At 45.3% G+C, this 14,724-nt stretch overlaps 1 protein-coding gene across 10 annotated transcripts in view; it reads left to right on the top strand.

Moving 5' to 3' along the window:
• INTS9 (integrator complex subunit 9) overlaps window positions 1-11,930 on the top strand; it is a 72,923-nt gene extending 60,993 nt beyond the window's left edge. For 4 of the 10 annotated variants that reach the window (XM_030036888.2, XM_041128951.1, XM_030036889.2 and 1 more), the window contains exons 15-17: window positions 5,145-5,243; window positions 7,612-7,749; window positions 8,704-11,930. In XM_030036888.2, coding sequence (XP_029892748.1) covers window positions 5,145-5,243; window positions 7,612-7,749; window positions 8,704-8,880 — 414 coding nt within the window. In that variant the 3' untranslated portion in view covers window positions 8,881-11,930. The remainder of the gene's footprint in view (window positions 1-5,144; window positions 5,244-7,611; window positions 7,750-8,703) is intronic. The other 6 variants (XR_005934062.1, XR_005934058.1, XR_005934061.1 and 3 more) reach the window with 6 other exon arrangements.
• Window positions 11,931-14,724: the final 2,794 nt, after the last annotated feature.

Here is a 14,724-nt window from a genome sequence, read left to right as displayed (position 1 = left end):
ATACTTAAGTTTCCTCTTACAAGAGAACTTCTCCTGCCCTAATCTGCCCTTCAGAATATCTTACTTGAGCTTAAATTACCCACAATTTACAAGTAGTTTAGATGAGATCTTGCTGGGCCCAATATAATAGCAATAGCTCATCTCTGCTAGAATTACATGATATTTTCTGGAGTTGCATTTGCTTTTTCATGGCCATGTCACATTTGTGACTCTCAGTTCTCATGGGGTGGACTAATAAACCTGGACCCTTCACCTCTGTCATTTCCAGCAGCTGCCAGCTCACAGCAGAAATTCTCGGCATTAGCCCAGTCACTGGCCTTGCATTTCATGCTATTGAATTTCATCTTGTTTTTCTCACTTCAGTTCTTGAGGTCACCTAGTTCTTCCTCTATGATAGCCTGATCTTTCTTTCTATTAAGGGTGCCTCTACAAACTTCAGTGGGGCCTTCTGAACACTCTCTTCGTTCTGTACTGAGGTCATTAATAAAAATTGGATGGGAGTAGGATCAAGACTGACCCTTCAGGAATTGCAGCAACAGCCAAGTAGTTGTCTGGGAATATTTTTGCTTTAACCAGCACTTTCCCCACCTCAGGACTGCTGTAGAAATCCACAGTTTGTAATTTCCCATGTGGTACCTTGCTAGTGCTTCATGAAGCACAGACTGTGGCTCTTCCTCAGCAGTTGTCTTATCAGAGAAAGCTGTTGTGTTAGTTGCATGTGATCCACTTTTAATGATTTTTTTTTTTTTTAATTTTCTTTCCATTTATTTTATTACTGTGGTATAGTAGCATGAGTAATGGACCTCTTAGCAGGATTTCTGAGCACTAAGTGTTGCACAAGCACTGAACAAAACTCATCCCTGCCCCAAGGAATATATTACAACTTTATTCTTTCTTTGTTCTAAGGACTTGCAATGTGTTGAGTTCATAATGGGTCTGTCCTGCCCAGTGGTTTCACAGCTCTGTTTCATGTCTTTGATTTCTCTGGTTTGATAGAGAGTTGCAACTCTGGCTCCTACCTCTAATGCAGGGATCATACATTTATGCACAATTTGCAAATCTGGAAAATACACATTTAATGTTGATGTAAAAACCCAGCTGTGTCCCTTTCTAAATACACATGCTATAATCTAGTGTACACATCAGTGAATTTCAGATCTGAAAAGTTAAGGGGATTTTAATTACTGATAAGCTTTGCTGCGCTCCTGCTTGTTCCACTTTGCTCCAGTCCTGGAGTGAAGATCCAGCTTGCCTCACTCAACTCAGACTTCACCTCTCCCTGCTGAGTCAGTCTTCCTGCGTCCTCTCTAGTGTAGGCCAAGAGATATTGCACTTATAAAACTTGAAGGTGAAGAGGGAAAAGGGAGAAGTTTGGAGAGGTGTCCCAAAAATCTAGGAAGAAATCACTGGTAGTCACCACTGCCAGTATAGCTGCAACTTGGATGTTAAAATACGGGCTGGTGTATGTCTGTGCATGTCTGTCCCTGGGAAAATCCTCCACAGGGCCAAGACCACACGTGCTAAAATTCTGGTCCTCTCCTGATTTTATTCACTTGATTATTCAGCCTAAATTTTTTTTTATTGTAGGAGTTTCAGATCCCAGCCTCAGTCATTATTCAGCTCTTTATTGCCAACAAGAGGATTTTTGGCTGGTGACTGATGATGGCATGCGACCTTAAGCCTAGGGAGAGTTGTCCCCGATGGAGGCCTTAGTAGAGACTTCAGAGTAACCTAACCCACGTACTTTGTTCTTCTTTATAAACAACTATAGTTTGGCCAACAACGGTGTTTGGGCTCACATAGTATGTGTCAGATCTCTTTTTGTTTTGGACAATGCAATCCTACGCAAAAGATTCAACTGCAGTTTACGGTAAAAATGTCTTTACTCTGTAAGAACGTAGGTGCACAGCTCTGATCACGGGAGCAGAAGATTCCAAGCTGACTCTTCTCTCCCTCAGCCATTACAAGGTTCATATCAACACTTGCAGTTTCAGACTACTGAGTGTCAATTACTTTGGGGTTTTGGTTGGTCTCTGTTTTAAACTTTCCTTAACAGGAGGGATTTAAAAAAATTTAATACACACTACACATATGTACACACACTAGTTTGTCTTAAGGCAATCCAAGTGCTCATCCATAGGCAGGGGACTGATTAATGTGATGTTAGGTCTCAGTGCCGTGTGTCTCTGCTTTTGTGACTTTCTTGATGCCAGCATGTGGCATTAGACTTGTGATAATGACTGGAAGGAAGACACATTTATTCTTGCATAGTGGGGGGCTTTTCAATCTCGCAGACAAAGGCATAACAAGATCCAGAAACCGAAAGTTGGACAAATTCAACCTTGAAATAAGACACGGTTTCCTAGCTGCAAGGAAAATTGAAGTTTGGAACAGCTTGCGAGAGGAAATGGTGGAGTTGCCATTGCTTGGAGTATAGACAAGATTTGCTATCTCTCTGAAAATGGTTTCTTTAATCCAGCATTTTGGAAGAGATCTGTGATTTGTGTGTGCAGGAGGTCAGTTGAAAGGAGTATAGCGGTGGTGTCTGGTCTTGGTGGGTGAATTACTGGATGTGATTAAATGACCTTTTTGGTTTGGGTCAGTGAACTTCTATAATAAAAGGATTAGCCACAGCATGGAGAGGGCTGTGAGATGAAGCAATATCTTAGAGAAAATAAAAATGAAAGTCTGTCTTACTGTCTTTTTGACGGTTAATAATTAAAGTGTTGCTATTTACCAACTGTGTGGTTAAAGCCTGCATAAATGTTAATATCAAAGTATTTCAATGGCAGAAGAGGACTTTGATTCTAAGCGGCTCTCTGTTTTTTAAGGATCTTTCTCGTTACAGTGTTTGTCATTTTGCCATGTATTCTTCATTAGAGCCCATTTTGTATTGATCCTCCTCTGGAAGGTGGTGGGAGTGGAAAGTGCCTTCGACCACTGCAAAGTGCAGCTTAACACACTGCTGCAAGTGTTACTATTTTTAGGTCCCAGGGGAAGTCTGAAGCAATGATTATCATTATATTTTCATTCTCTTAGCCTTCAACAACAAACTGTAAAGGCTGTATGCAAATTGCCTGCTTTAAAGATCTTGAACAGAGTCCCAGAGAGAGCAATCTGAATTGCTCCATGAAATTTTGATTTCTAAGATTCACCAAGTCAGAATATGTGCAAAATTTAGGGGATTTCAATGCAGCCTTAAAATGTCTGTGTTTTTCCCAAACAATCATCTATGCAACTGTTTTACTTCAAGGAGGTGCTCTCAAAATGTTCCTGCAGCTTTAATAGTGGTACGTAAGATTTTCAGAAGTTATTAGGAGTAGCTGAACTTTGCTGCTAATGAAGCCAACAGAAAAGCCTTCTCAGTGCTTTGATGGCAAAAGGATTAGGCCAGTAGTGAGTGCTTTTTGAAGTCAGGTTCAGTTGCTTCTGTATTCATAAGGATTAGAGCTTTGTAGTAAGAGAGTGGTCACGTACATAGTCATAATTTACAGCAGACCAGGGTACTCGGCAGTACAATTTTGGTACCTGAAATTTCTTGAGAAGTGGCAGGGTTCAGCTGTTCTGCTCCCTCCCTCTCCTGGTTTGGATCCTCTTGAAAATTCACTAGATGGTCTTTGGTAAGCAATTTAATCTTGCTTTGCCTCAGGTGCGCTATCTCCAAAATGGGAATATACCATGCTTTTCTAAAATCCATTTAGTTTCTTTTCCTGCTTTTCAGGCATGGGAGCATCTGGCAAGGTAAAGAGAGCTGATGTTGCCTTGCTGGCAGGACAATGATAATAGCTGCTTCTCCAGAGCTCTGCTCTGGGGAAGCGCTACAGTAGATGGCTGAAGTTTCAGAAGAACTCCTTTACCTGGAGATTAAGCTCTTCTTAATATATGGCTCCAACTGGAGGTGCCATGTGTTTGAAGGTGAAAGGGAATGGAGTTCAGATGAAGATCATCTTGTAGAGGCCCTTTCTGCATGAGATGGGTTGATGGTCTGGGTGGGTTGATGGTACAACTGTTAGGAAAAACAGCCGAGTAGATTCTGTCTCTTTAGGTGTTACTTGTCTTCACAACTGAAGAGTCCTCCCATCCAGTGGTGTAACGCACGAGCCATCTTACCTGTTTTTGTTTTGTGAATCGCCTGCAGGGTTTCCCCCCAGACACAGAGCACACTTCACGCGCCCTTGCCGTCAGGTCCACAGTGAATAACAGGAGCGTGCCTGGCTGGGAGTGATACTTGGAAACTGCTTGGGCTGATGGCCCATGCGGTGTGAAGGTACCTGTTTATCTAGGACTAGATCCTGGCTGTATTCGTGGATAGGACTCCAGGGCGGCTGCTGCGGCGGCTGCTGCCCAGTGTATTGTCATCTAGGACTCCCTTGGAGGGAAAAAGGGAATAATTTTCTGTGTTCACGAGCACTGTTTTCTGCAGTGTTCCTTGGGAAACATGGCTGGAAGAGGTGCTTCCCAGCTGGCCAACTTCCGCAAGTTTCAGCAGGTGCAGTACTGCCCGCTCCACATTCACTGCCAACACCCTCAATGCTGAGGATCTTGGGAGGTTGCCATTGAATTCAAAGTTGGAGCCAAGACTAAATTTTATTTCTTTCAGAGAAGAATTATATAAAAGGCAGTGGAAGGGTTTCTGTGCAGTGTTGTAAGGAAAAATTTCAAACCAGTCAACAGAGCCGTTGGGTTTTTAAGGACAAACCATTTTCTTCCAGCTGTTCTGCAGACAGAATGCCACAGCACTAAGGAACTGAAAGGAAACTGGCTTTGATTTTTCATTGTTCATGTGCATAACAAACATAATAAATAATGATGAATTGCATTATGAGTTTTACTAATCAAAATTATTATTAAAGCAGTTGATGTCTTTTTAAATGAGGTTTTCTCTTTAATTATATTTTGTGAGACTTGCCTTGGTCACTGAAAACCTCGCACTGCTCTGATAACGGTGTGAAAGTCAGTAGCTTTAAGAGCTGGAAGGAGGGCTAAGCAGGTAAGGGGAGCACTCTGTCGTTGTATCAGTGGGTTTATGTTTACAGTTCATTAGTCCATGTTTAAAAATACCATGCTGCCAATTTAAATCACAGCTGGATTCATACAAATTTTGAGATTATCACTTGCTGAACAAAATCCTTCTTTTGCTTTAGCTTGCAGATTCGCTTGTGCCCTTGGAGATTAAGCCTGGTATTTCCTTAGCAACAGTTTCTGCCGTGTTGCATACTAAAGACAACAAGCATGTGCTGCAGGTACAGTATAATGGGAAAGGGAGAAAAATATCCTCACACCGGGTTTCCTGCCATCTGGGACCCCAGCTGCTCTCATGAGGCAACCCCTCCAACAACTCTTTCCTCACCAGAGCAGAGTCCTTGTCAGATGCTTTGTCCTGGCATGTGCGATTGAGGAATTACACTTAGAGTAGAGAGTGGGATGCAAATAAATCTCTCTACCCTCTTTTCGTTGGCCATGTGCCTGGCTAAGATAAAAGGGGAAGTGAGATTATTCCTGAGGAGAGGCTACAAATCATACTGCTGTCTTCCATAACCCGTACACCAGGATCAGCATCAGTCAGCCTCTCATGGACTTAGAACTGAGGGTCAGAGGGTGACCTAAATCATTAGACATGTGAAGAGACTGTCTTCCTTGTCTTCCTTAAGTTGCCCTGTTCCCCAAGAAGCAGATTGTGCACCCTTGTACAAAGTAAGAGTGTACGCTCTCTTCCTACCACCTCCTTTAGGCTGACGCTGCAATTCCTGGCGTTAGTGCTCCGCAGAAAGAGATGATGTCTGATGGACCTGCTCAGCAGTGGATGCCCTGGTCCCCTTTCTCGTTTCACACATGAGTGTGCAGGGAACTCAGTGAAGCCACACTCTGCATGACACTGCCTCTCCTGCTGGGCTGCAGAGCTGGGCTGGGCCCACTACACTTGGGAAGAGGGCCCAGTATGGTAATGTCTTTAATGCAGGGACATAAAGATCGGTTAAGGATTTATATCAGTGCACAGCAGACATGCTGTCTTACTTTTTTCCAAGTCAGTTCCCTAGAAACACTAGGCAACACTGAAAAAATTGAAGTATTGCAATGCAGTTGGTCTGAGGCTGCTTTCCCCTTTTTGTTGTTCATTTACTCTCTTCTCTACTCTGATATCTGATGCCAAGTAAATTTAGACCTAGGCTTAAAATGCCAGAGCCCTCATAAATGAATGGAGGTAGGCCAGCACAGCGGTATCTGTCAGTACTGGCTGAGCCTGGGACCTCTGGGACTTACAGAAGCTGTGTGTAGACAGGTGCCAAAAACTTAATCTACGAACACAGAGCCATGTGAGTGATTCATGCACAAATAACATGGTATGTGCACGTAGGCCCACCAACTAAAGGGAAAATAGTGGGTTTTGTAAAGTGACTCAAGTGCATTCCTGCTTGTGGAACTGGAGCTTGAGCAGGCGGCATTTCTCTCCCAAGGATGAAAAACACTCTTCCCTGGCTGTTGAAAGACACACAGGGACATCGCAGCAGCAGGTTCAGACATGATGCTACATGATGGGAAAGACACCAAGTTGCGAGGAGCCCAGTCTGTCACCTGCAGTGTACAGGGTGCTACAAGGCACTGGGGCTGCTTCAGGCAAATTCCCTGTGTGTTGTGCAGACGCATCTCCGGCAAATGGTCTTGCCAAAATTTTGGAGAAATTTTCCCCAGCTCCTTTTTCCCAGGGACTGAGTTGCTAGTTCACTGGGAAAGACCAGCACTGACACTTCCCTGACCTAACTAACTTGGCACAGGACACATAGACTTACTTTACACGATAATTTCCTCACTGTTCTTTTTGTAGGAATCTGGTTTTCATCTCCATGAAATGGTCTTTCAGAAGTGCTTAGTTAATCCCGCACCTTGCCCCCACGTGCAGCAGCGCACAGTGCCAGGTTAGCTACCGCTGCACGTGCTAACCCTGCCTCCCCCTCCTTGCTAACAGAGAAGGGTCTCAGGGGTGAGTTAAGGCAAATAGCTTTCTGAAGCAGGACAAAATTATACATAGATCATACTCCCGTGATTTTTCAGGCACTGCAGCATCTCTCACGCCTCCCTGTCTGTATTCAAGTTCTTCCTAAAGACTTACTTTTCTGAGGCCAGTGAGAAATAGATTACCCATTTTTCTCATTCCCCGAGTAGCTACTGCTCTGAATTTGCCTGTTTTTCAACCTGTTGCATCTTTTAGAGTGTAATTTTCAAGGCTTTGACTTCTTCAAGGCATTGATTCCTAGAAAATATTGCAGAGAACTTGAATGCTAAAATAGAAAGCTTCAGTCTTGAATTGAGTCAGACAGGCCTTTTAAGATGACGGAAATTTGAACAGAACTGAATTTGACAGAAATTTTAAGATGACAGAGATTTGAACTAAAACTGCTAATTTATTTCTGTAAGTGGTGGCTTGTGTGTGCAGAGCTGTAGTGGAGCCCAAGGCTGGGTGTCTCCTTTCTTCTTTCAGCACTGCAATGTTCCCTTTTAGTTGCAGAAAACAAAATCAGTATTCCTTTTCTATCTCATGTACTTGTTATTCCAACTAAATTATAATAAGCTGATGTGATTCACTGCATTACTGTTCACCTTCTCATCCATTAGCTCCCTCCAAAACCTCCGCAACCTCCTGCCAGCAAGAAGAGAAAGCGAGTGAGTGATGACGTGCCAGAGTGTAAACCTTTGAAGCCATTGCTGAGTGGCTCCATTCCTGTGGACCAGTTTGTGCAGACGCTCGAGAAGGTAATAAGTTTTTGGTGGCAAGTGAGGTTCAAGCAGATTTTTACTAATCCCAGAAATGTGCTGCTTTGTTAGCAGAGAGGGAAAATAATTTTAGTATGGCTTGAAATGGAGAGGGGCTAATGAGCTAGCAAAGTACGTCAGGGAATGTGTCCCTGCACCGAGTATGGAGCGAGTAGTTCCCCATGGAGGCAATTCCTGATATAGGGTCCTCATGCCAGTCATGTCCTCCTGGTTTCCTGTGGAAGCAGAGCTTTTGGGGTCACTCTGGGTGGGTGAACTTCCCCCGTGTAACTTTTGGACTCAGCAGCTGATTTCCCATAAAAACAGTGGGGAGGAGGTCTCAAAAGTATAAGTTCCTACAAGTTATATGAAAATGACGTGACCAAGCGAAGAAGAGATCCTGGAAATGTCTCCACTGATGGAGAAGCTTTCTGGGGAGCTGCAGGACAGGGGGTTTGGTGGCTGAACTTGCAAGCCGTTGGTTACTGCTCTGTGGAGCCCTGTTCTCGCCTGCATGACTCCTTGGAGAAAGTTAGCAGGAAAAAGGGTGGGATTGTCTGTGAGGAAATCAGCCCTGGGGTTCAGTAGCTCTCCACTATCATCATCTTTGAGGCAGTAATGGCAGCAGATGGTCATTTCTGCAGTTAAAGGAGCCCTTTGTCCTCTTTGTCTCTCAAGATATTGCAAATGCAGTGGCCTGATGTAGTGGAAAATGTTGGCTTTAGCTTCCCTGTTCTATAGTTTATCCATCTGTATGATGAGGGTCATATTTAGCTTAGTCTATGCGTGTTTCCTCTGCAAATCCCAGAGATCTAGGATATCTGCAGTGGCACTCTGTATTTCGTAGCCATTCTCCCCTCTCCTCCCCACTGTGCCCCAATCTTTCATCTCTACCTGTTTTCCTGAGTTGTAGTAACATCTCTTTTTTTATTCCCTCCCCAACACTACATCTAGCATGGTTTCAGTGATGTGAAGGTGGAGGACACAGCTAAGGGCCACATCGTACTCCTCCAGGAGGCAGAAACCCTCATTCAGATTGAGGAGGACTCCACACACATCATCTGCGACAATGATGAACCTTTGAGGGTGAAACTGCGTGACCTGGTTCTCAAATTCCTGCAGAAATTCTAGCTCGTGGACATCATGCTGCTCTGCAAGGAAAGACCCCAGAGCACCAGAGCTAAGAGCTTTCCAGAGGGTGACCTCTGGGAGAGAGAGAGAACTTCTTGATTCAGAGAGACCAGAAACCACCTTCCCCTTCATGGAGAAGCAAGGAAGTATTTTTAATATCTATCTATTTTTAAAATTTTATTTTTAACTGGTTTTGGAATACTTTGGAGGGGATTCATGTTCTGTAAAATTGGGAGTTGGAATCTTATAGGAGATAGGAACTGCAGAGTAAATAAGTAGAGTGTATATTTACAAAGTCAGGGTGAAATGCAGACATTTCTCTGTGTGACCCTCTCAGCAATGTATGCCCCGGTCCTTTACCTGAGAAAACTCTGTAGGAATATTGAAACAATGGCCTTAGATATTAAGAGATTTATTTTTCTCCCCACTGCTTCTTCCTGGTCACCAGATCCAATTTCCTGTGTGTCCTCCATCTGCATTTGTAGACGTGTATTTCACTGGCACGAAGGGGAATGAGAAAGCTGGTAAGGCAAACATTACAAAAATAGAAGTAGAAAAAGGGGGCTATGCTGGACATGTAGAATACCTTCGAAGCGGCAAGAGCCGGGCCATTCCCTGCAAAAGCAGAGGGATTTTGGAAAAGCTGTATGCTTTAGCAATGCAAAGTGTTTATTGATGCTTGCACCCTCACCCGTTACGACCAGATTTGTCCACCTAGTTCTAGGCTCTTCACTGAGACACGCAAAAGATATCTCAGGAAGATACTTTCAAAAGTACATAAAGTAGTTAAACTCCTAGTGCTTATGAAAAACCTTTTAGATTTAAGTGCCTTTTGTTTCTACCTTCCAAAAACCTGTCCTTTCAGCCCCCACAATCCCAAATCCTGGCTGATGTACTGAGTCATTTATACAAAGCTATCTGTACTGCAGACCTGGGGAGGTTTTTCACTCCCAAAACCATATATTTGGGGCCTAAACTTAGTTAATAGTATTGCTTTCAAAAGCGACCAATTTCTCAGATTTACTGCTGTTTGTTTTTTATTGGATTGTTTTGTATTTATTTGGTGTTAAAAATAAAAAGCATAGTAAGACTGCCAAGGAGGAAGCACATTCTGTGGTTTATAAAAGCATCTGCATGCCTATTCCACATCCGCCTGTGCGTGTATGTACACATTTGTAAAATATAACTACTCCTTCAGTTTATAGATTTGGGGAGATTAAGGCAGTGGAAGAACAGCTCTGTAATGAAAACTACTTGCTATTGCAGTTTCCACATCACATTTCATACACATGAAAGATTTCTGTTCGATTGGATGTACAGACTCCAGCATCCATGCCTTCGCTTTGTGTGTATGTCATGGGCGTGAGAGAAATAGTGTCATTAATGTGATAAAAAACTTGTTGCAGTAGCATTAATGCTCATAAGAGTTTACAACATTTGCAGTAGCTCAGCTTCTTTATCATCTTGTAATTAAATCTCCAGAAAGATTATTCTTAACACGCAGAGGCCATGTGATAAACTCAGCTGAGCTGAGGGGGAGAGGGAGAGGGAAGAGTGGGCCTTGTAATATAGGAGTCCTTGAGAGCGTCTTTCTGCTTGTTACCTAGACCAGCTGCAGCTTTGGTGCCAGTGCTCCAGAGCCTTCATTTTGTGAATCTACTCATTTGCATTTATAATTATAAGGGACTTCACTTGTTGCTTTAAGAAGCCAGACCCGAGGCTGCGTGTTGGCGCTCGTTGCATCCGCCTTGGCTGAGCACGGGCAGTCCGGCGGCGTCGGTGGGCAGACCACGAAGGCAGTGGTTTCTGCTTGGCGAAGGCTGCGCTTGAGCAGCTGAGTATTAGGAAATCCGAGTCAGTGCGCTGCCACGGAGGAGTGACGGGGGACCTCGCGGGAGCGATCAGCAGGTGTAACGATTCACCATGAAGAGCTTGTTTTGGGGCAAAGAACAAGGAAAAAAATCAGTTTGCCGGCGCAGCGAAGGTACACCACAAACCTGAAATTCCTCTGTTTTTCCTGATGTCTTTTGGGGAAGGGGAAGGAAATTCAGTAATTAGCACTTTATGGCTGCTTATGAACGATGCCGCCGTCCCCTCATTGCAGCCGTGTGATGCTGTGCTTCTGAACCACGGCTGACCCTCCCAGCTTGGCTCCACCAAGCTTTTGGGTCAGCGTGGGCTCTGGCCTGGGACTTCTCCCCTCACCAAACTGCTGTTGGAGGCCACGTGGGTACAGATGAGCGGAGCTGCGACTCCTGGCAGTAAACGGGCTCTGAGAGCTCAGTTCCCAGGACCCAAGGAGCAAGAAGCATTAAAGCCCATCTACAAAGAGTCAAGACCTTGGCTGGGGTAGAGCCAAGTTGTAGCTCCTTGTAGTAAGGATGATTCCCTTGACCCAGAACCCAAGAGCTGAACTAGCTGGGTACTGAGACACACGGGGACGTTTCTATGACATTTGTGTGGTTATATGACATGGAGGCCTGCAGTAACAGGGCTGCGGATTCACTGACGTAAAAGATTCAATCGAGCTCTGTGTCTCTGTGACTCTGCAGGTGTATGAGGGTGAGAAGACGAGAGATTTGCTGTCTTTGCTGAAGTTATGCAGTCCAACCAGCCCTGCACATCAGGGGAGAATAACCTCCTCATGTACTCATCCAGCATGGCCTTGTTATACAGACAGACAGGTTAGACAGGGAGGCTTTACCGATCTCAAGGTATTAAGGAAATATTTAAATGTGAGGAGTGAGACAGCCTGTATCGACCACAACAGCTACTCCACAGGTGTGACTAGTGTATAATTGGCCCAAATAAACCCTGCTGCTCTCAGCCCACCATGGAAATCTCTCAGTGCTGCCTAACTTGACAGAACCAGGGAGAGCCAATCTAGTCCTGCCTCTGATGGATGATTTCAGACATGTTCCTGGAGCAGTGCCTCGCTTTCCTCTTACATGAAATAGAAATTGTACCATCCTCCTTTGCAGGCTGCCTTGAGACTTAACATCTGAAAGCTGCTGCGGTGGAAGTCGTATTAAAAGCACAGTGGTTTGAAGGTAATTCGGGGCTGGGAGTGGGCTGCTGTGCTGATTAAGAGGAGTAGAAATGTACTCAAGCTCAACAGTTAGTTTTTAGCTTCGTTCACTACTGAAAGGCAACTGATGCAATTGGGCTGTCATACCAAAAGCCTTATTTGAGGTGCAAAGCTCTGACTCCTACCAGTAACAGCCATGCTGAGGGTAGCTAATGGCTTTCTGACCCTCCTGGGGAAAAAAAATAAGTTTAAAAGTTTTTACGTTTTTGTTCTTGTCATTTTGGGCAGGAGGACTTCTTACTGCTCCAGTCCAGCATCTGAAAACTGATTCATTTCTTATAAAGGGAAAGATTGTGCCTGCTGGAAAAATAAACATACCGGGGGGGATTCTTTAATGAAAAATCTTAATTAAACTAACAAAAATAAGTGCTTGTTCATTCTGCACAGAGAAAGAAAAATAAATAGCGTTTCTTCAGGCTGGGTCAGTCCTGGAGAGGTAACCATGGCAGCCCAGCAGAGCTGTGAACGGAGGGGGTGGAATACAATGGATGGCAAATACATTTTAACCAGAAATGTACATTTTAATGGACAAAGAGCAAAGGTACTTGGTTTCATTCTCTTTCTTCCGGAAAGGAAAAAGAAATCCCCTTGGCCACCATGTGATGTTCATTGTGCCATGGCCATCCCCAGTCCCTGTGACCATGTGTGACATGGGAGTCCCACATCCCGTGCTGCGCTTCACCGGCCTCTCTCTGCAGCTCCCCTGATTAAACACAAATAGTGGTGTTTGCAGCTGGGCTGCTTCTCAAGCAGCTGCTTTGCAGGGCTGCACCTTGGCCCCTGGCAAGTGATTAATTCTCAGTGCGATTCCCAACCTGTGCGCTCCTCCAGCGCAGACAGGGCTGCATCACTGGGCTGGGGAATAACGGAGAGAAAAGGTTAAAATCGGCTTTCTGCACTTGGATGGCTTTTATGGAACAGATATTCCTGGATGAAGTATATTGTGTTTTCTTTCTATTAATGTGAGCCTTAATAAGAACAGCTGCACCAAGTCATTTAATTCCAGGCTCTTGCTATTCGCCCACCGTGCCCAGACGCAGTCAGTGTCACTGGGGATCCGCTGGCCCCGATGCCACCCGACGGGTGCCCTGAGCCACGCCGCGGTCACCGCCTTGGGGACTTGGACACGACGACCTGAGGGGAGCTGGAGCAAGATGTCGGGTCTGTGCCCCATCGGCACCTCAGCCTTCAGGAGGAACGGGGAAGCTGAGTGCGGCGGGGTTTGCGTTCAGCTGCGCGTCATGGCCCGGGTAGGCTCACGAAGAGGAAGGTAAGTCAGATCAAACAGGTCCCCGTTTACCCATCACGTGCGACCCATCACCCGGGACCCCCCCATCTCCTGGGGACCTGGGACCAATGGTCTCGGACTCATCACTTAGGACCTACCGCTTGAAACCCACTGCCTGGGCCCCATCATTCTGGGGACCCGTCACCAAGTCTTGTGGCCCACAAGGAACAAGCCAGCTCTCTCCCTATGACCTTGGGGCTCTCCCGGGCATGGCGTGGGGACCCGTGTTCCGAGGAGGCAGCTCTGTGGGCTGCAGGGACTTCTCGCCCGTGGGGACACAGTATTTTTCCCATGAGGACGCTTGGGGGCCATGGGGAGCTGCCTGGGAGCACAGGGCAGCCCTGGCCAGGAACCAGTGGCAGGTAACATGCCCTGGGCAAGGCTTCATTAGGGTTGGGGATCGTGGGGCCGCATCCTGCATCCCTTCCATGAGATGATGCGACACAGTCAAGTGGCTGCACCATAGCAGGCTCCTAAATCAAGAGAGAAAAATTCAGCCCTAAGAGGCAGCAATCTTCCCAAACCCCTGTTTCAGAAGTCACGGCATCAGTTTGCTGCATTTTTACTGGCAGGGTTAAACAATTAAACGGACCTTGCCTCGATTACAGCAAAAAATTAAATTATTCCTCCATCTTTTTCTCTCCCTTGGCTCTATCACTGGCTGTCCCCGAGTGTCCCTAGGACACGTTCCTCTCCATGCCCCTGAGCACACGGAGGGGTGATATCTCCATCTCGAGCGTGGTGAGACTGGGCTGCCGTGGGTAATTAAAGGTACGCCAGTGAGTGTCCTGAGGCAGAACATAATGCAGTGCGATGAACTCCCTGGTGAGAAAGCCTCTAACAACCAGCTGGGTCCTATTGCAGCAATAACCAAAGGTGCAAATGCTGGCCTCCCTCTTGGTAAAACTTTGCATTATTATTATTTTCTTGATATTAATAGCTACTCGGTAACAAAAAGGGTGAGGGACGGAGCAAAGCAGCCCCATGCTGCATGGTGCTACATGGAGAAGCCCAACCATATGCAAAGACATCACAACTTGTCTTATTTTTAATTATTGTTATTATCATGTTGGCAGCAAAACATGTGCAGAGTGAGAGCTTAAAAACCAGCTACGAAGAAAGCAGGGCCCTCTGCCAAGAAACGCCTGCAAGGAGAGCATCCGAAAGGCTTTAAAACCAAGGTGGTAGGAAGGGCTGTCACACCTCACTTCTCTTTTTTACTCTTGAAGGAAAAGGGAAAAAAAAAAAAAAGCCTGTTGGTTTTGTGCCACAGTGCTGCTTCAGGACTCACTGCATCCCCAGGGCAGAGCTGGGCTCCAGGGAGGCATTCACAAAGACTAGTGACGCTTGATTGAGGGTTGTTTTCTTTTTTTTTTTTTTTTTTTTTTAACTACATTAAATTACTTAGCGGGTTAAAATGAACAGTGACAATTATCCTTCCCTTGCAGGCACAACACTGAGTGCAGCA

The sequence above is a fragment of the Aquila chrysaetos genome, chromosome 15 (assembly GCF_900496995.4).
Source record: "Aquila chrysaetos chrysaetos chromosome 15, bAquChr1.4, whole genome shotgun sequence".
Taxonomy (NCBI): domain Eukaryota; kingdom Metazoa; phylum Chordata; class Aves; order Accipitriformes; family Accipitridae; genus Aquila; species Aquila chrysaetos.
The sequence above is the reverse complement of the archived record's forward strand: the minus strand, read 5'-3'. Positions and strand labels throughout refer to the sequence as shown.